General features: G+C 40.9%; 3 protein-coding genes and 2 non-coding genes across 12 annotated transcripts; all 5 read right to left on the bottom strand.

The window, feature by feature from the left end:
* Positions 1–331: 331 nt before the first annotated feature.
* Positions 332–445, bottom strand: LOC137790047 (U5 spliceosomal RNA). The gene has a single exon (XR_011077878.1). It is a non-coding gene; the product is annotated as a U5 spliceosomal RNA (small nuclear RNA).
* Positions 446–1,067: 622 nt separating this feature from the next.
* LOC137790044 (U5 spliceosomal RNA) lies at positions 1,068–1,180 on the bottom strand. Its single transcript, XR_011077875.1, has one exon. It is a non-coding gene; the product is annotated as a U5 spliceosomal RNA (small nuclear RNA).
* Positions 1,181–1,951: 771 nt separating this feature from the next.
* On the bottom strand, positions 1,952–6,587 carry st6galnac1.1 (ST6 (alpha-N-acetyl-neuraminyl-2,3-beta-galactosyl-1,3)-N-acetylgalactosaminide alpha-2,6-sialyltransferase 1, tandem duplicate 1). Its single transcript, XM_068583370.1, has 8 exons — positions 6,297–6,587; positions 5,805–5,964; positions 5,120–5,282; positions 3,351–3,489; positions 3,172–3,275; positions 2,774–2,857; positions 2,425–2,524; positions 1,952–2,243 (listed from the first exon to the last, which is right to left on the bottom strand). The coding sequence occupies exons 1-8, from the start codon at positions 6,585–6,587 to the stop codon at positions 2,070–2,072; spliced, it is 1,215 nt and encodes a 404-aa protein (XP_068439471.1). The 3' UTR covers positions 1,952–2,069.
* Positions 6,588–7,481: 894 nt separating this feature from the next.
* On the bottom strand, positions 7,482–14,378 carry mxra7 (matrix-remodelling associated 7). Its single transcript, XM_068583365.1, has 4 exons — positions 13,933–14,378; positions 12,154–12,397; positions 11,941–12,049; positions 7,482–7,614 (listed from the first exon to the last, which is right to left on the bottom strand). The coding sequence occupies exons 1-4, from the start codon at positions 14,287–14,289 to the stop codon at positions 7,500–7,502; spliced, it is 825 nt and encodes a 274-aa protein (XP_068439466.1). The 5' UTR covers positions 14,290–14,378; the 3' UTR covers positions 7,482–7,499.
* Positions 14,379–15,162: 784 nt separating this feature from the next.
* On the bottom strand, positions 15,163–18,468 carry srsf2a (serine and arginine rich splicing factor 2a). Of its 8 annotated transcripts, none has more exons than XR_011077851.1 (4): positions 17,880–18,468; positions 16,468–17,453; positions 16,104–16,196; positions 15,163–15,627 (listed from the first exon to the last, which is right to left on the bottom strand). XR_011077851.1 is itself a non-coding variant. In XM_068583367.1 (3 exons), exons 1-2 carry the CDS (start codon positions 18,239–18,241, stop codon positions 17,138–17,140), a joined length of 678 nt encoding a protein of 225 aa, XP_068439468.1. In that variant the 5' UTR covers positions 18,242–18,468; the 3' UTR covers positions 15,163–16,745; positions 17,114–17,137. The 8 variants fall into 8 exon arrangements, 4 of the variants coding, with proteins under 4 accessions (XP_068439468.1, XP_068439469.1, XP_068439470.1 ...); XR_011077852.1 differs by having other exon boundaries at positions 17,114–17,453; XR_011077849.1 differs by having other exon boundaries at positions 16,104–17,453.
* Between the last annotated feature and the right edge of the window lie 253 nt (positions 18,469–18,721).

The raw sequence follows: 18,721 nt of genomic DNA, 5'->3' as shown, positions 1-18,721 counted from the left end.
ACATTCAGTTCAGCCGTTGTTACCCGAGTTTGTACTTTTTACTTGAATAACTGTGTCACTTTAAACGTGACACAATGTTTTCCCGTTTCGAATTGTAACGCAATGCATGCTGGGAGTAGAGATGTCATTTCCGTTTTAATATTCAGCTTTCTTCATCGTTTCGATTGAATTATATACATTCAAAATACAGTGAGTTTCTATCGCACCATCGGACATTTTGCAGAAAATACAGTGCATTTTACTGTATGTTAACGATCACTGCGGAGATTGATACAATTGATACACAATGCACAATAAATACACTGTTACTTTTTTCTTTTACCAGTGAGGAAGCCCCGCGTCAGCAGGGCATCAAAAAATTGAGTTAGACTCTTATTGGTCCTCTCCACGGAAATCTTTAGTAAAAGGCGAAAGATTTATGCGATCTGAAGAGAACCAAGAGTGATGACGTTTGTCAGGCATAGACAACGACCAGTTTCTCGAGGACAAGTACTTCACCACTGGTGTATTATAAACTTCAGAATAGTAAGTAAATTAATTGAAACGTTTGTTAACCGACCTTGTACTTTCAACTTGATTAAAATGTTAATCTGACTTTAAACACGTGTCGCTTTAGTTTAAATGTAACACAATGTGTTAAATTCTGACACAATGCATGCTGGGAGTATTTCCATACAATGTGTTGTCTCTTTAATCGTTTATATATATATATATATATATATATATATATATATATATATATATATATATATATATATATATATATATATATATAAATATATAAAGTAATCATACTCAACAGGTAACAGCTTGCAGACTTCATGCAGAATAACGACTCCTTGAGGTAACAGAACTTCCCCTTTTAGCCCAACCTTTACCTAACTTTTACCTTATAAGCACTGATTAGCATAAGAGCTTACACGGTAAAATACAACAAGAAATAACAACAGCATAAATAAAACTGGTCGGACCTCTGCAAACGGAACACCGGTGACACTTACTTTATTATTGACGCAGACAAAAGTAGACAATTTGTTAGTTTAAATATGTTTTTGTACCAATGAGAAAGCCCCGCGGAATCAGGGCATCAAAAATTGAGTTAGACTCTTATTGGTCCTCTCCACGGAAATCTTTAGTAAAAGGCGAAAGATTTATGCGATCTGAAGAAAACCAAGAGTGATACCGGATGTTGGTCAGAGAGCACAACCTCTTTCTCTAGGACAAGTACTTCACCACTGGTGCATCGTAAACTCCAGGACACAATACAGTAATGGATACATTTAATGCAGTGTTAGTTGCCTAAACTTGTATTTTATATGTGATTAGCTTTGTAACTTTAAACACAACATATTGTTTTTCCCCTTTTCATATTGTAGCGCAAGGCATGCTGGGATGGGGTTTGTCATTTCCGTTTTAGTTTTCCAGCTTACACTGAAAATACTTAAACATGCAGTGGTTTGCAACATTCTATATACTATTTGTGAATTTAAAATATATATACTATTTAGATAACGTAATCACACACAACAGATACTTATAAAGCACAAAACTACTATTGGACCGTTGACTTCCCAAAGCTTTCAATTCAAGATGCTTTATCACTGAGTAAAGTCAAATACGAAATAAAAACAGTAAACGTTTACAAATAAATAAAGATATGCAGGAAATTCATTGTCTCTTCCCTCTTCCTTCATGTTGCAGCCAACATCTATAAATAATTGATGTCAGAAAGTATTATTTGTACTGAAAAAGATAATATACCGCTATGTAATAGACATCTCATTTTCAATGTAAGTCTATGTGACAAAGTGTTTCTGGGACCTTTGGCAACAGCGCAAAGGACCCGGAAATCTTAATTTTAGCATTTGGCCATGAAGAAAAAATTGTAAAATTCAAAGCCACGATTTGTCAACACACACAGACTTGCGTTGGTACGTCTGGCCTCCCCGAGTCAAACCAACTTTTCAACCATTCTGCGTCGATTGGCTTTTCTGCTGACGACGCCCTCTCTATCGGATGACATCATTAAAGTAGGTTCATTCTCAGTGCACCTGTGTCATGCTTGCCGATCACGTTCTTTGATATAACTTAAGTATTTTGCTGTCGTGTAGTTTTTTCCACAGGTTCTTCTCCAGAATATAGTCGTGGTTGGCGTAGAAAACGACTTTGGTTTTCACATGAGTCTCGACGTAGTAGTTTGAGTACTTCATGTAGTCCTCAGTCATGAATCCATATGCACTCACCTGTCCACGTCAAAAACAGAACAGAGATGATTGAGAATAATTGCATTAAGAAAAGATTGGTTTGAGGATAAGTTTGACATTCTGAAAAATATGTTAATTCAATTTCTTGAGGAAGATCAATCACTCTCTTGTTTGTCTGAAAAATTGGAAGCTATAGAGTCATCTGGTGATATGAACTTACAGTGTCACAGGTTTGCAGAGCCAGGAAGACAGTGAACGCCCCATTGGTTGGTCTGACAATCGCCCAGTATGAATTATTCAGATGAGGAGACATTAAGAACCTGCAGACAATGAACAGTGTTAAATAAACAAACATTAAACATATCAATACAAACTCCAGCTTCCAAATGTAGCATTAAAAGGTAAAATGTTTGTTGTTGGCAAACATTTCCCTTTTGATTATTGCATAAATTAATTGCCTGCTTCTTTTTAATTCTGTTCTGTGAATCTCTTTGTATGTAAAGTGCCATACAAATAAAATAGGTATTATCATTGCAATAAAAAAACGTAGAAAGTAAAATGGGGGTGACCTGTTCCGAACATATCTGAGGAAATCCTGATGCAGAACATAGAAGCGGGTCTCATTGTACTGTCCGCCATAGTATGTCCACGGCCTGCAGGGTTGAAATACAAAGGTTAAGTGTCAAAGGATTACTATTTTTCACGCTTATACAATTGTTAGAATTATCATTTTAATGCAAACTTAGACAATCAATGTATATATATATATATATATATATATATATATATATATATATATATATATATATATATATATATATATATATATATATATATATATATATATGATATTGAATTATAGCCCTGTTTCCAGGTCCAATCCAATATGTTCCAGCCCTGGATGTGTTTTTGTGTGTCTGTGTGCATGTTGCCTTCGACTAATGAAATAGAAAGAGTTGATACTCGCCTGGTGTTTTTATATGACCCAGCAGTGATCCTTTCTCTTTTGAAAAGACCCTCCAGCCAATTGAAATCCCTCATCCCCTCAGGAATCAAAACGTATTTGATTCCCTGCCAAAAGGACAACAACAGATGAGTGGGATATAAAGCAACACATTATTACATGTCACGTTCAAGTTTGAGTACCTCATCATTCGGGGCGGATGTGTATCCGTACTTCCGTAGCAAATATGCCGACGTAGTGATAGAATGGGCGGTGTGAACGTACACTGATGTCCTTTTTCCCACGTCCTCCTCATAACCTTTGGTGATCGCACCGTTCATCCTGCCGCACAAACACACAAGCGCATTTTTCTTTAGCTCAGAAGTGAACATCCTGAATCAAGTTCATCGATTGATCAAACAGGAGTTGTTTGCTTGCATGCAAAATGAAAATAAAGGTTTAAATAAATCAATTAAAAGTGACTTATGAATCTTTGTAATTCATTCAAACAACAAACAACGTTGTGGGCAGAGCAGAGATATTTAAGTGGTTGCTAAACTAAACAAACGTGGCATTCTGGGTGTGCTGGTCAAGATGCTATGAAAGCTGAGCCAGAAGCAATGTATACAAATAGTTTGGTGTGATTAAACAGATGAAACAAATGAAAGTAGGGAAATGGAAAATGTCACTACTTTCTTTCCATCCAGATCAAATAAGATCATAAAAAAAACAGTCTAGACTCCAAAGGGAGTCTAGACTGTTTCAGATTTGTGAAACATTATTCTATTTGTGAAAACATGAAAAAGTGGAATTTCAATGCTTTTCACTGTAAAAGTCTAATGACAGCAGCAGCGACAATTAAAGTAAAATAACCTAATTCAGATACATTTCAAGTGCAATACATTGAGATAACCTTTCATGCAAGTATCTGCAGCACTGTTATTTTACAGCTTTTCCCTACAACAAGATACTTGTTATTTGCAAATTCCAATGCAATGCCGTTCATTCTAGGTTTTGCTGTGGAACACTATTATTTTACAGATTTTCCCTACGTTACGATTAAATTCCTTCTATAAAGTGACGCCACTAACATTTCTGCAGAGTAGGTAGAAAAACAAGATACTTGTTAATTGCAAATGTCAATGCATTGCGTCCAACAACCCTTTTTTAGGATCAAACATGCAGCAGTTTCTCTGCACCATGAAGATATCAGAGAGGGGGGATGGGTGAGCTGCTCCCGAAGATATTCACCAATGTCAAGAGGAGTCATGTTTATACAACTTTCTGCGAAGCTTCAAAGGGACTGGAACTCCCTGGAACCGCATATTCACCATTGTAGCGTTTCTTTTTTCTATTATTCACACTTCTTGCTACATGTTACTGCCCAGGTGCAACGGGTGACGTCTCCTTCTTGACCATTAGTTGCAGATAAATAAAACCGACAGCAGCAACTCTGTGCGTAGTAAAGCAATGACGTGTGGCATTTTCAGAGATACTCAAATACTTTCTTGCCAAGAGTTAAAAGCTTGATAACATCTATTGCCTCTCAACATGATGACAGATAAGACAATTCTTCTATATTATAGCAAAGCAAATATTAGTTTGCTGCTGTATGGATGTTGTTAAACTGACATTGAACCTTGAAACATCCTGGTTGACATGGCATTGAACAGACTAATGCTGTATGCGATGTACTCGTATGATAACAGAAAAATAGAATAGAACAAAAAAGTTGAACGTTATTTATGTTTTAAATATGTTTCAAGCTGATAGGATAAAGGGTATAGATTTGTGATGGGCAGGTTCTTCAGAAAGCAGGGTTTAAATGTCAACAGTCAGATCACAAAGCATCCCTGCTATAGGGGACATGACAGAACATAGTTAGTGCTCCTGATAGCACTTTTTTTAATTTATGGTTTTTTAAACCGTATTGCAATTAAGGACTAACAAATAAAATCGACGGGTTTCTTACCGAAAAACGTAATCGTGAGCATCGATTTCTTTCCCCATTTTCGAGCCATTCAGGATTCCTGCAGTGCCTACCACAGCACAGCGCACACACCCGTCGCTGCCGGTCTTTGGAAGGAGTAGTGGCTCTTTTGGCTTTGGGATCAAGTTCACCGAAGCCATCACATCTGCAGAAAACAACCAAAAAATCCTATTGAACACGTAATGTGTTTAAACACGCAAAACCGATCCACAACTAGCACGTTGAGCAACACTTCAAAACATATTGCTGATGGGTTGAGGTGGTTGCTTTTAAGTGAGAGCACAAGGGTGCAGGCAGGTTGAGTCTTCACCTCTGTTTGTATTCAGACTGAGTGTAGAAGGAGCGGTTGGGTTGAATGTTTACTGAAACACGGCTGTACAACAGTTCCTAACTGGCCATCTCTGGTTAACTTTACGTCTTATGGTCTTGTTAAAATGTAAAGCATTTGACACCGTTGCTTTGTATGTAGAAAACAGATGTTTGGTTTACGAGAGGTTAATGTCCTGTATCTTTAATCAATTTGAACCACATTTGTCTGCGATATTTCTTTCTAATGACTCCTGAGATGGTTGAGGTGAGGCGATGGCCTCAAATGGTTGAGTTTCTGCACATTTGAGTGAATCAATGGTGACCATCTGAACATTCATACCACATAATTAGCACCTACCATCATAGTTGAACCCCATGAAACCAAAAGGATTGTTAAAATGTGAAAGCCGGTTCCATTCGCTCATGTTGATTTTGTGCATAAACAAACGGATGTTGGGGAGAAAAGCCTTCTTGAAGCCTTCGTCCTCCATCGAGTTTCGCAGAGATTGGGCACATGTCTGAGAATGTCGGATAACATATTGAATTATGAAATAAATTGAACAATACCCAGAAAAGTATATTTCCACCTTTTCAATGTGACTAAAACCATTGATAATATTACAGCTGTTACTTAAGAAACAGCAGGAAAAAAAGCCAACAGATCGACAAATACAAAATAATAATGAATCGAAATGATTGCTGTAAAACTTTATGGGAAAAGCAAACAAAAACCACACACAGCGCACACCAAAAACATACAATTGAACACACAACTGTGCGGATTACCCCACTACTCATAAAAGCTAATACTTAGCTATGTTTCAGTCTGTTCGTGTCAGGACAAGCTTACTGTCTGTCTGGGTGGAGCATCCTGGTTATAAATATCCTCAAAATCCCACTGAGGAAGCTTCTTGAAGGAATCTTTGGAGAGGACTGGCATGGGAGTCTCATCGCCACACGTTGAGCAGGTTGGTGGATAACTTTTTAGCTTTGCCCATGGGGTTGATTTTGTGGAATCCGCTTTTTTTCTGGTTGTCATATCCCCAACACGTGGTGCAGTCGAGATTCCTTTCACATCCATGTACCCACTCATTTCCTCATCTGCTTGTCTGGTTTGTCCTGAGAAAGTATTCCATCTCATGTGGAAATGTGACAAAAGAGCAATAGATAACGAATGACACGACAATTAGCAGGACATAGTTTTAAGTGAATTAATTTATAGTACTGTAGCTAGAAATGTACCGATACATATTTCTTTGACAACAAATGAACTACTTAAGCAGAACACAGACAGATCAAATCCTGCCCTTTCCCTTTAGTCATTCTAAATAACACTTACCTATTGTCTGGTCCTAATGAATAAACAAAAAGTAGAGTGCAAACTGAGATCACAAACAGCAAATATAATGCTCTGCGGGTTTTGATTGCCATTCCTGAAATTGAGAACCAGGTGCTATAATCTTTGATTAAACACTGGCAAATGTTTGCCTTCGCCACCAGTGTTCATGGAAAGGTGGGAGAGTCCTTTTAAATGTACCAATGACCATAAAAAAAACTGGGCAGGGCTACAGCAGTTAAATAAATTGCACGATAAAATGTCAATCCCACAAAGACCTTCCCAGTGGTACATTACACAATAGAAGGGAGGTAGCGTGAAGTAACTTTGCAGGATATGGACCCGTTACAGATTTAATGATAACATTGAATACAAAAAAGTTGATTGTGTTGTCATATAAAACTAATAGAAACATTAATCATGATCTACTTTATTTACATATAGCTAGAAAATCTTGCTCTACGATGCGAGAGATCCAGCTGCTTTGGGTTTTCGTCTCATGTATGTGAGACAGGTGGATGGAAACGGCAACGATACAACACAATTCAAACAAAGTACATCCTACTGAAACACGTGTGAGCGGTTGTTGGGTGTACAGTACGTCTTCTTTTGAATACTGTGAATAAGTTTATTCAAGCACTTTGTGCTCTTGAGTAGTCTTTCAGTAGGTTAGAAGAACGTCGCCAGAGGGTGAATCCGACAACACAAAGACGAGCCTCAGATGGAGTAGAGTCGGAGCTGGTCCTCCATGTCTCCATCGGACACATGTCCAAACGTCTCCTGGTTGTCTTTCAGCAGCTGGAAGATGGCGGTCAGCTGCTCACGTTGCACCCTGGGAAGACAAGCATATCAAAGAATGTTTGAGTCTTAAAGAACGCCCGAAAAGATTCTGCAAACTCTTTTGTACAAATTGTATTAACGTTCAAAAAAAGCATCGGCCCTGTAAATGTACGTTAAAGTTAGTGTAAAAACACCAGGGCTCCTCCTAGTGTACATGTTACTTGAGGTAAATGAGTTACTAATAACTACTGAGCTTTTCCAAATGTAAAAATACAAGTTTGTTCACAAATGTTAAAAGATAAACTACGCAGGTACATATTATTTTATATTAAAGGATCAACCATTTAAATACATATATTGGAGAATTTAAAATACGTCGCTCAACATTGGGGAAACACGCTTCATTGCTTTGTGTCAGAAAGCATGTTGAATGAGAAGATAATACCCCTCTTCTGCAGTAAATCAACATGAAGCTGCCACTAGCTTAGCTTAGTTTAGCTTAGCATAAAGACTGTTGATCTCTCCAACAGTTACAAAACATCTTCCAACACATCTGAAGCTCATTAAACTTTAAATAAGACCAAAACGTAATTCATAAAATGAAAACAAGAGATCAAAAGTCTGTAGGATTAATTTTTTTTAAATCGACATTCTATCAGACTCTTTGGTGTCCAAGCACTTACATGTACTTCTTAACATGTCGTCATGTTTAGAAGTACAGAAGCGGCAAGAGCAGCTTAGGAAAACCTAATTTTTTTGCACAAATCATCAAATTATTCAGACTGTCGTGCTACTATTATAAGACAAGGGACACACAAGAAGGACTAACATGACACAAGGTGATCTTGTTAAACTAAGGGCAAGACTCAAGGGCAGTTGGTGGTGCAGAGGACACTCCCTGTGGAGACAGTTGAGTCACCCACAACAGGAAATTTTACAGCGAAAGCATAATTATTTATATAATTGAATAATCTGCTGATTAATTGTTGGGTTAATTGATGAATCTTTTGTGTACAAATGATAGCCCAGTGTACCAAAGAGCAATGTGACGTCTTCAAATGTCTTCTTTTGTAGGATCAATATTCCAAAACCCCCTAAAAAGTACTATTAAACAAGAGTAAGAAAATCTGAAGAAAAAAAATACAAAAATTACTGGAACGACTATCAAAATTCCTGCGCACTAATTTTTTGTCAATCAGTTTATCAATTAACCAACTGTGTCAGCTCTACACATATAACACGTATGATCATATTCTAAAATATAATGTTACAGTACTGGAGTCTTCAGTTGCGCTCACAGACTAAAAGACGTCGTCAGAGGGTGGATCCAAAACCACTAGGAGGACTCTCTCAGAAGGAGATCCTGACTCACAAGGGTCTCCCGCACAAGTAAAGAAGCTCTGTGAGAGGCATGTTCTTGTACTTCTTCAGGGCTTTCATCACCACCCAGCCCAGCATCCAAGAGCTGCACCCCCACTGCATCCTGGATCACAGACTACATCACCTCATAGTGTATCAGGGTCTCAGAGACTGATGAAAATATTAAATGAACACCTGCACACACACCCAAAGGAACTGGTGGCATTCCTCTTCAGGTGTAACACCCAACACTGCTGTCAGACTGTACAACAGCAGTGACACCCACAAATCATATACAATGCAGATCTTACTCTTACTATTCAACTCGTACTATAAACATACAACCCATAGTATAATAGGTAATATGTTATACAGATTTATTAGATTATATTTCTATTAGATCTACATATTATTACAGACTAACACTAATCACATTATATGTTACACAACTGTCCCTTCTGCCTTTTAATTTTGTCCTTAACCTTACATTAATCTAAATCTTTTTTTAGTTTGATTTACCTCTTGGTATTGATTCTTTAACTCTCTTTATTTATCTGTATTTATTTCTGTGTTTTTGTTGCTGCAACAACCAGATTTTATCTCTTGAGATCAATATCATACTTGATCAGTACCATTGATTGATGCCGACAATGATTGCTACATGGCCAGCCTTAATCTAATATGAGGGAAAGGTCGTGTACAGTGTTTAAAAACTCTTTTTTTAATGATTGGTGCGTGCACAGCCAGAGAATAAAATAAATACATGCCCTCTATCAGTGAGAGAGGGCAAGCTCAATTTGTGGCATGGACACCTCATAGAGGCACGTATGCTTTTCACAGCAGATGCCCCTAATGACGTAGAGGCATGTTCGGTTCACTTCCGGTTTTCAACTCAAACGCCACAAAAAACGTAGACAGTTCCCACTAATTATACGGCTTTTGCCAGTAATTTTTAAGTCGTGTCACCTGCACCTCGTAGACCGCTGGTGTCTGACCCGTTTTCAGTGAGTCGCGGGTCTTTGCGTGGGCAAAAATGACCCTGTGCTTTTATTTTGAAGGGCCACACAGACCCCGCTGCGTGCTAGCCGGTCTGTTTGACCGGCGAGCACGCGGACTTGAAGTCACGTCTGTGTATGTGGCTCATGTGGTAGAGTGATTGCCTTGTAAATGATATGGTAGCAGGTTTAATACCTGACCTCCACATGTTAGCTTTCCATTTTAAAACGCATATATGTTGCTGCGTTTACACTGAGCGTCCTCGTTACGTCTGACTTTTAGAGCACCGCAAACAGAGGAGGACTGACGCGTCTCGACTCGCTAAACCTCAATCTTACAGAACCAGCAGCAGCAGGAGTGGAGTTTGGAGACGTGATCCACTTCCTGAAAGTATATTTTTACTTTGCTCAGTTTGCTGCAGAAGTTAAGGAATCGCTCATCTGCAGCTTGATACTGTTCATCAGCTCATGTGTGTTTGTTCTGGAAGAGTCTTTCAACATTAAATGTTTTGTTGTTCTCGTAACTTCTCGTAACATATCAGCAGACCGGTCAGTCGGGTGGCAGTAAAAGGAAATCAATACAATTACGCAACATTAAACGCCCTACTTTTCTCCGTGACTATTTTTTTTGTAAAATGATATCTGTTGATAGTTTAGCGAGGGCGAGGCTCTGAGAATCACGAGTAGCCACCTGCAGGGGAAGAGGCTTGACAGCGACATGACAGGATGTGATGCACATATTTAAACATTTATTTTTATTTCAGTAGCCCAATATCACCTCGTGTGTGTGCGTGTGTGTGTGCGCGCGTGTGTGTATATATACACACACACATATATCCCCCTGACCTACCATATTACAATGAGATTCATCCCTCATATCAAAGCATAGACACAAGGTTTCCTCATCAACTCTCATTTCCAGTGTGACTGAATTGTCTTGTGAGCATCTGGCTCTCAGTGTGTCCTAGTACAGGGTTGCGTTACGCTGAGTCCTCCTTGTGGCAAAACAGAGGAGAGTCCTGAGAGGATTAACTCACACTCCTCTGTCAGAGGTGACGACCAGAGACACAATCAACACCCGCTGCGACACCTGAGAATCACACGTCTAATGTGGAACAAGAGGGCAGCGGGGGGCGGGTATGTGGGATGTGTATAATCAGTCGCTTCGTGGCCACTCGAGGAAAAAGAGCTGATGAGGCCAAAATCACTGCCGAGCTCAAAACTGAGAATGCAAGATGGCTTTAAGTAGTTTCCATACAATGGCCAGAAAGTGACTCCTCTGAGATAAACGGGTGAGAATAACTCATACTTTACCCCATAATTGCTCCTTTTTTTCAGGCTTACAGACAGTTAAAGTCTGTGCTGGAGTGTATCCTGCAATGATAAGAGCAGGGCATGCAGATACATTATAGAAAATAAAACTTGTCTGCAAGTGATCCTCTCTTTCCTATTTTTTTTCACCCCCACCCCAGCAGCCAGCGAACGCGTGGAGTGGTTTCCTTGAGTCTCGTGTCATTCATCCCTCAGCTAATGCCTGGCAAAGACTCAATCTCGCCTTACTCAGTCTAGCCTGAAGAGGAGGACCGATACGACGGCTAAACGTGGAGCAAAGCGCCGACAATACACAAACACACGTGAAGACAGCGTCGGGGACATTAGAGGGAGGAGGAAGAGGAGCAGATGACTGTAGAGGGGAGAGCAGCTACGTGGAAACAACTTTTGATTTACAGTAAAACTTTGGCAAAGAATATTTTTGTTTTGTTTGAGTATTTTAGGACAGATATAAAGCAGAAAAATAAATCTATGTGACATGTTTGGGCACATTTTCACAAGGCACCCCTTCAATTGCTTTAGTATCAATAAATACATTGTTGAATAATGCTTTACTAATGATTGGCCATAATTAATTAACAAGAACTAAGAATTGGGTTTGCCAATTAAATTGCTCTTATTAAGGACATACAATTTCTTCATTCAGGGCACATTATCAGAAAGTGGCACCCATATTTGTAGTTTTCACTGACCTCCGCTCCTCCTCCAGCTCCTCTTTGGACATCATCATTTGCAAGCGGTGGGATCGCGCCTTTCCGGGGACGTACTTCAAGGTATCGTCTGCATTCGATTCCACTTTATCTGATGAAACAGAAGAAGACACATTGATGAGAACTCTAAACCTTTCTTTCGAAGGTTTGTAGTTCTCACAACTTTTTCAAAAAGTGGGGTTTTAAAGTGCTCACCGTTGATCTCTGGGCTCTCTGTGGCTCCTTCACTCTGAGGGTGTGAGAAAGCACACTTTAGGAGGTCCTTATCAGAGAGCCCAATGAATGACCTGCGACTCGTCCCCGACGAGGCCTCCGACAGCGAGTCTGTCTCTAAACTCGTGGGCCTGTATCTATGCCTGGGGACGGGCAGGCTGGATGCGGAGGAGTGCGCAACTGGCGTTGCCAGTTCTTCAGTGTGAAGGTGAGGATATGCCTCGTCCTGCCAGAGAGTTAAGGGGTCAGATCAGGAGCATCAAACAAACTCTTTCACAAGTTTTTCCTCTTTAGGAAATGAGCAATACATGTTTTTCAAAATATTTGAAATGTATGAAAAATGTGCACGTCCCAGGTTAAAAACGTCTGCAGATATTTAGATACAAACAAATAGCGCGTTGTGTTACCTGTATTCCTCACCTCACCTGGATGCTGATCTGGCCTACACTCGGTGCAGGTGTCAGATTATCGTTTCATACCCAAGAGGCTAAAAACAGAGCTGGGCGGGTCCTGACAGCTACCTGAGAGACATGTCGAGGAGGCTCATCCTGCCACTTTTCTATTAATCAAACTAAGAGTTCAAAATGAGGGTAAAGCCATGTAGCTTCTTTCTTAATGACGTCAATTCAAGCTTAAAGACAATTATTTATGTGAAATCATCTTAAACTTGTTGCCCTCTCCGCCCGTTATTTTGCTGAATGCCAACCAGACTGTATATAAGATGCCAACACAAGTGACGGGCAGGTTGTCTGCTCAAAATGTCCGCAGAGGTGGAAATCAACCACATTTAAGCTACTTAAGTACTGGGCTTTGGTACAGTTTTGAAGTACTTGTGCTTTACTTCACACTTTAACCTCTATAATTTAAGGAAGCGTTGCACTTTTGACTCTACTCTATTAATTTGACATACAAAGGGCTCCAGCTACTTAGTATGTTATCGAATAATCTTCTGATTATTTTCTGGATTAAATCAACAACGTTTTTGTTTACAAAGGATAGCATAACCCAGCTCAATGGGACGTGTTTAAACGTCTTTTGTTGGATCAACAGCCCAGAACCCAAGAAATTGTACTGTTAAAGAAGAGTAAGAAAAACTCAAAGAAAATAACCAAAAGGCAAGAAGTATTTGAACTATTATAAAAAAAAAAAGATTGTCGATTGATTTTCTGTACAACCATTTATGAATCTCATTCTTGTGTAATTTATGATCAGCTACAAGATAATGCAATGTTACAGATTAAACTATCATACAGCTTCATATGGACCTACTACAACGTTACATGTTGCTTAAATGGTAATGTATCATTAATTATATAATGTGAAGCAACAAGCTGAATTTGTACTTTTTTAATTTCTGATATAACGTCTTACTGCAGGACTTTACTTTTATTTAAGGATCTGAATAATTATTCTGACCATGCTCTAGCACACCTTTGAGGTAAAGGTGCTTCACTTGTGTATTTATATGATCTCGCCAAGTAATGTATTGTTTTATATTTTCCATTCAATTAAATATTTCAACGTTTTGTAACTTCCTCATTTCATTTAGTTGTGATACATGATGACTTTACACTCGGACAATTTTAGCAGCAGAAGGTGTATTTTCCTTTTATAAGCATTGCTTCCTTTAGTTAAATGAAAGGATTTGAGTGTTTCTTCCAGCTCCGACTGGACTGTATCTTTAGGAGAAGTCAGTAAATCAGATTAACGAGACAAACAACCAGGGCTTTCTCAGGACAGGCCGACGACAGCCCCACTTACTGAAAGCACAGATTTCACTACATCCCAGTGATCATGCGAGCTCGCGCTGATCTCACACCAGTCGTCCGCTGCTTTCTGCTGCTGCTGCTGCTTCTTCTTCTTCGGGTCCGGTAAATGTCCGTTCTGGCTCGGCTCCGGCTGATCCAATCCCCCGGCAGCACCGCCGTCGACTGCGCGTCCGAAATAACTTGCAAAGTCGGCTGCAGGCGACGAGCCGCTGAACAGCGACGTCGCGACCACGATGGCGAGCAGCGTGAAGATAACAGCTGACAGCGCAAAAGTTAGATCCATTGTGTGTCCGGGGCCCGTGTTGTGACCGTCTCTATCCCGCTTACTGTCCACCTGAGTCGGCCGCATTCACCTCACAGATGGCCACCCCGCTGCTTGTGTTAATCCTCGGCAAACATCGCCGTTAACGAGCAGCATTTACTGGATGTGGTGGCGGACAATCGCCTCTCCAGGCATGACGTCATATCCTCCGGCCCCGCCCCTTCCCCATCAGGTGGGCTGGCACGGCGCGTTGCAACGTGCTTTCCTCGGCTCTCTACTTTTGCAGGTAATCCCATCAGAGGAGAGTTTATCGCAGACAGGGAGACGGGAATAGTTTGTGACTGGGCCCGTGGACTGAAGGTGCAGGCTGGGGGAGGAGTCGAGCCGGGTTCGCGGCAGGTGTAGGAGTGAAAGGTGTGTTTTGTCTCACATGAGGTCGCACCTCCCAATCGGTCTGAACCAGGGATTTAATGAGGACCATAAACACCTGAGAGTCAAAGTCCAGTTAGTCTGCAGCAATATAGTGCAAGCTTCACCTTATTAGTTTCAAATAGACTACTCTACAGCTCTTTTTTTAAACAAATACATTTATATATACACTTTTCTCTTTCAGTTTAACAAAAATAAATTCCTTGAACAATGAGCCTGATACACAATATATTCCTGATGAATGCATTAAACCCCGTTAATGCAGTAACCCAAATGAAACCACCACCAATACGTTGTGTCAGATAATGTTGCATCTCTAAAGAGCTTTGAGTTTAATGGCCTGCTCTAACTTTTTCTTTATTAGAATATTAAAAACAAACTGATTAATGAAAAACATGTCAACATGGAGAAATATCTTGTGTATCTTCAGACATTTTTAACTCATAACATCAAAGTCTTTATCTTTTGAAAGAAACTTGTTAGCCAGTTAAAACAGAAGAGTTGAAATCATGAAAAAATTCACATCTCCAATTTATGAACAACAAAGATGTTTATTCGCATCCACCTGAAGCAATTACAAGACATTTGAGAGGTTCACAGGGGGAATGAAATACAGAAAAATCCTTCATTAAGCAGAAAGGAATGCCCTTTAAACCCTTCTCTGGGAGTCACATTGGACCCAATGGAAAAAATGAAAATGGCGAGCAGAGCAGTTAACAGTGGATAAACCACAGAGGGGGAGGAGAAGTGAGAATACAGAGAAAGGGGAAAGAGGATAGAATCTGTACAGCACATGGAGGGAAGGATAGGTCACAAGACATGAGGATGGATGATCTGCCACACCTGTGAGCTTACAAACCGGCAAACGGCAGCGGAGGGTCGAGCCCCGGAACAGTGCCGGGCACTCAGCACCGCAACACGCCACACCATGTCACCACCGCACTGCACCGCATCTTAACAGCTAACCAGCATTACTCAACTGCTACACAACTGCGCCTAGTGCACAAAAGATACACAAGAGAGAGGGTTAGAGTCATAGGAAAGCAACTTTAACCAGACAGAAAATAGAGATTTTACAGAAAAGAACATGTATGCTGCTGGATTAGCAAATCACAAATTAAGTGGCACAGTGATACTTTAATGTTTTGCCTTTACAGTAAGCCAGAGTGGTATAACATATCTGAAAGGGTTTTGAACATCCAACAGGACACCCTGCAAATAAAACTCTTTCATAAGCATCTAGAAAGAGTGTTAAACAAGGGATTTCATTAACAGAAATTTATAATAATTAAAAAAAGTACAAGTGTAATCGAAATGCCAAAACAACAAAACAATTTCAATGAGAAAACCTTCTCACAAATCCCTTTCAAAAAGGCTTAACTTTACAAACAATGATCACATCAAAGTTCCAGAATTTGTTAAATTTGTAAATTAGGTCAAATTTAAAACATTTTAGACCAAGCTCCAATAACCTTTCAGTCTGCATTCAGTGGTAATAGTGGAGTCCACTTGCTCAATGTGAGACTCTTCCTGATGTCTTCAGCAAAGGCTCAATCATCCGAGATCTGGAAGGAAAGACACAACCGAGTTAAGGAGTGAAAAACAAAATGGCTTCCTCAACTGCAGCCGCTGACCTGGACATTTAAATCCAGCACTGGTTTGATATTATTTCCCCTGACGATAACATTTATCAAACTGCATATTTGTTTTCAAGGCATTCATCTTTAGGAATTATACCTAACATTTCTATGAATGTTCACATTTGTTTACACACCTTTCCCCCAAAAGACTAGCTTTAACAAGACTCTTACACTCGGGCGAATTTGAAAAACAAACCTCGGGGTCCGTTCCGTTTGTGAGAGGTGGAGGAACCCACAGGCACCGGTGGGGAACAGTGCTCAGTGCCTGTGATCCCCCGCGAACGTACCTCACCACACCACCTCATACACCAACTGACAGCCCGAACCACCGCCATTGACGACCTGCTCCATAGCAACTGCCATCGCTCTCAGCAACAGGCAGGTCACATGGGCGGGTCACACACTAACTGCTCTCACACTGCCACACCCCCATCATCTCCTCCTCCTCCTTTCTTTGCAAACAGGACTCCGCAGCTTGGAGGAAAGAATTCCACATTTAGGTGAACGTTTTGAGTGCAGCACCCCACGTCCCTCCCGTACACACCCCATTTTGAAATTTATGACACATCAGATCAAAATATTACCCAAAGCTCCTGCAGTCTGTGTGTGCTGTAGATTGGTTGAACATGCAAACAAACTAAAGCACAAACAGAACAAGGACATCAGTCTGCAATCTTTTTTACGTCTAAAAATATTCAGGATTCTGCAGACTCTGTAGCTTGTGTGCAAATGACTAATGTAGCACCAAGACTGCAGAATAACAACCCAAGTGATGACAGAAAGCCATCTCAGATATAATATTTGAAGCAACTTATAAAATCCCCCCCCTTTCCCCTGAATACCGTCATGTTGAGTCCAGGTCCGGATTAAGTCTCTGCTCCGTTGTCTTCTGGAGATTTAGGCCTACTCTTGGATTTGGAGCGAGACCTGGATTTGGACCCTCTGTTGGAAGGTGGGGTTCGACTTCTTGACTTGGAGGACCGGGACCTGGAGGGAGACTTTGTCTTACTCCTTCTAGGGGTCCTGGACTTGGATTTGGACTTGGATTTAGACTTAGACCTTGACCTGGAATCGGAGTGAGACCTGGAGCGGCTGTAGTGGTGGCGGCTCCTGGAGCGGGAACGGCTTCGGCTCCTGGAGCGGCTGCGACTCCGTCTGCGGCGACGAGGGCTGCCTGAACGGCTGTGGATGGAGAGAAACACTTTAACTATAGAACAAGACCAAACCTAAATAAAAGATGGAAACTGGCGAGTGTAATCAAAAAGTACATGACTGTTAACAGTCACTTCATGAAGCTTTTCAGGGGTAGCTGTAATACAAAAAAAACTAACTACTGCATTCATAGCCCTTGCTTGCTGACAATCTGAGTACGATATATATTAATTTAAACAAATCAACACAGTAGTCTATGCAAAACAAGGTGCAATATACATGTTATCTACATTGTGATGTGAAACGATACAGATAAACTTAAAGTGTTTAAACAACTAGGATGCAATGCTATAATGCTACAGTAAAATCAAGCCAATATCGTTTTGCATCATTGTAGCTAGTCTTCTCTTTACGTAAAATAGTTCTACAGCCAAACCTAATCACACCGGCATTTACCTCCTGCTTCTGCGTCCGCCGTAGCCTCCTCCGGATCTACGCGGCGGTGCGCCTCTCCGGCTGTACATGGAGTCCGGGGGTCGTCCGTAGCGGGCCATCTGCACCCGGAGCTCCCGTCCGTCGAGCAGCGCGCCGTCCATCGCGTCCATGGCGTCCTCAGCGTCGCGCTTGTCGAGGAACCGCACGAAGGCGAACCCGCGGCTCTCCTTGGTGTACCTGTCGCGAGGGATGTACACGTCTCCCACGCGGCCATACTTCTCGAAAACTCGGCGCAGAGTCTCCGGAGAAGTTCGGTAAGTCAGGTTGTCCACTTTCAGGGAGGTCATCCCCTCCACGTCTGGCGGCGCCCTTCCGTAGCTCATCTTCACAGCAGGCCAGAGAAGTCGAACACCGTTGAGCCCGACCTCTGGGTTGAACGGTTACCGCTAGTCTATACAACCTCGAATTGGTTTATTCGGTTTAAATTTTGGTGGAGTCTATTGTTTGGCACTGGTCGTCGTCCCTAACGCGCAGCGTTCATGTGAAATGGCGGCAATAAAGCTTCCTTTCCTCTTTCTTTGCGCTCGTGTTGGCCCGCTCTGATTGGCTACTCAACGGCCGCTTTAACCGTTACACTGCCCCCTTGCGGCGAGGAGTTGCTTATTACGGCTGCATTGGAACGGGCAGTTGTTCTGCCGTTGTATTAAATGTAATCCTTTAATAAAAAATGTTTGGTTTTCTTGTGTATCAACAACTGGGATTGTGTGACTCCCGAGGAGTTACACAACTCTGTTTGATGTATGTGACTCTACTTGTTATTTTATAGGGAAAGTATTTTTTAAATTTATTTTACTCGCGCTTAG

The sequence above is a fragment of the Clinocottus analis genome, unplaced genomic scaffold, assembly GCF_023055335.1.
Source record: "Clinocottus analis isolate CAN_PGR_092001 unplaced genomic scaffold, fCliAna1.0.p SCAF_19, whole genome shotgun sequence".
Taxonomy (NCBI): domain Eukaryota; kingdom Metazoa; phylum Chordata; class Actinopteri; order Perciformes; family Cottidae; genus Clinocottus; species Clinocottus analis.
This window is presented reverse-complemented; position numbering and strand designations above follow the sequence as displayed.

What these genes read in the sequence shown, in the direction of transcription:
- st6galnac1.1 (XM_068583370.1), bottom strand. Translation starts at nt 6,587, where the DNA reads ATGAGATGGAATACTTTCTCAGGACAAACCAGACAAGCAGATGAGGAA. An exon ending in CATCCGCCCCGAATGATGAG is followed by an intron (nt 3,276 to 3,350) that starts GTACTCAAACTT and finishes TCCTTTTGGCAG; the next exon opens with GGAATCAAATACGTTTTGAT. An exon ending in GGGTCATATAAAAACACCAG is followed by an intron (nt 2,858 to 3,171) that starts GCGAGTATCAAC and finishes TCAACCCTGCAG; the next exon opens with GCCGTGGACATACTATGGCG.
- mxra7 (XM_068583365.1), bottom strand. Translation starts at nt 14,289, where the DNA reads ATGCGGCCGACTCAGGTGGACAGTAAGCGGGATAGAGACGGTCACAAC. An exon ending in TAGTGAAATCTGTGCTTTCA is followed by an intron (nt 12,398 to 13,932) that starts GTAAGTGGGGCT and finishes ACTCTCTGGCAG; the next exon opens with GACGAGGCATATCCTCACCT. An exon ending in AGAGAGCCCAGAGATCAACG is followed by an intron (nt 12,050 to 12,153) that starts GTGAGCACTTTA and finishes CTGTTTCATCAG; the next exon opens with ATAAAGTGGAATCGAATGCA.
- srsf2a (XM_068583366.1), bottom strand. Translation starts at nt 18,241, where the DNA reads ATGAGCTACGGAAGGGCGCCGCCAGACGTGGAGGGGATGACCTCCCTG. An exon ending in GGCGGACGCAGAAGCAGGAG is followed by an intron (nt 17,454 to 17,879) that starts GTAAATGCCGGT and finishes CTCCATCCACAG; the next exon opens with CCGTTCAGGCAGCCCTCGTC.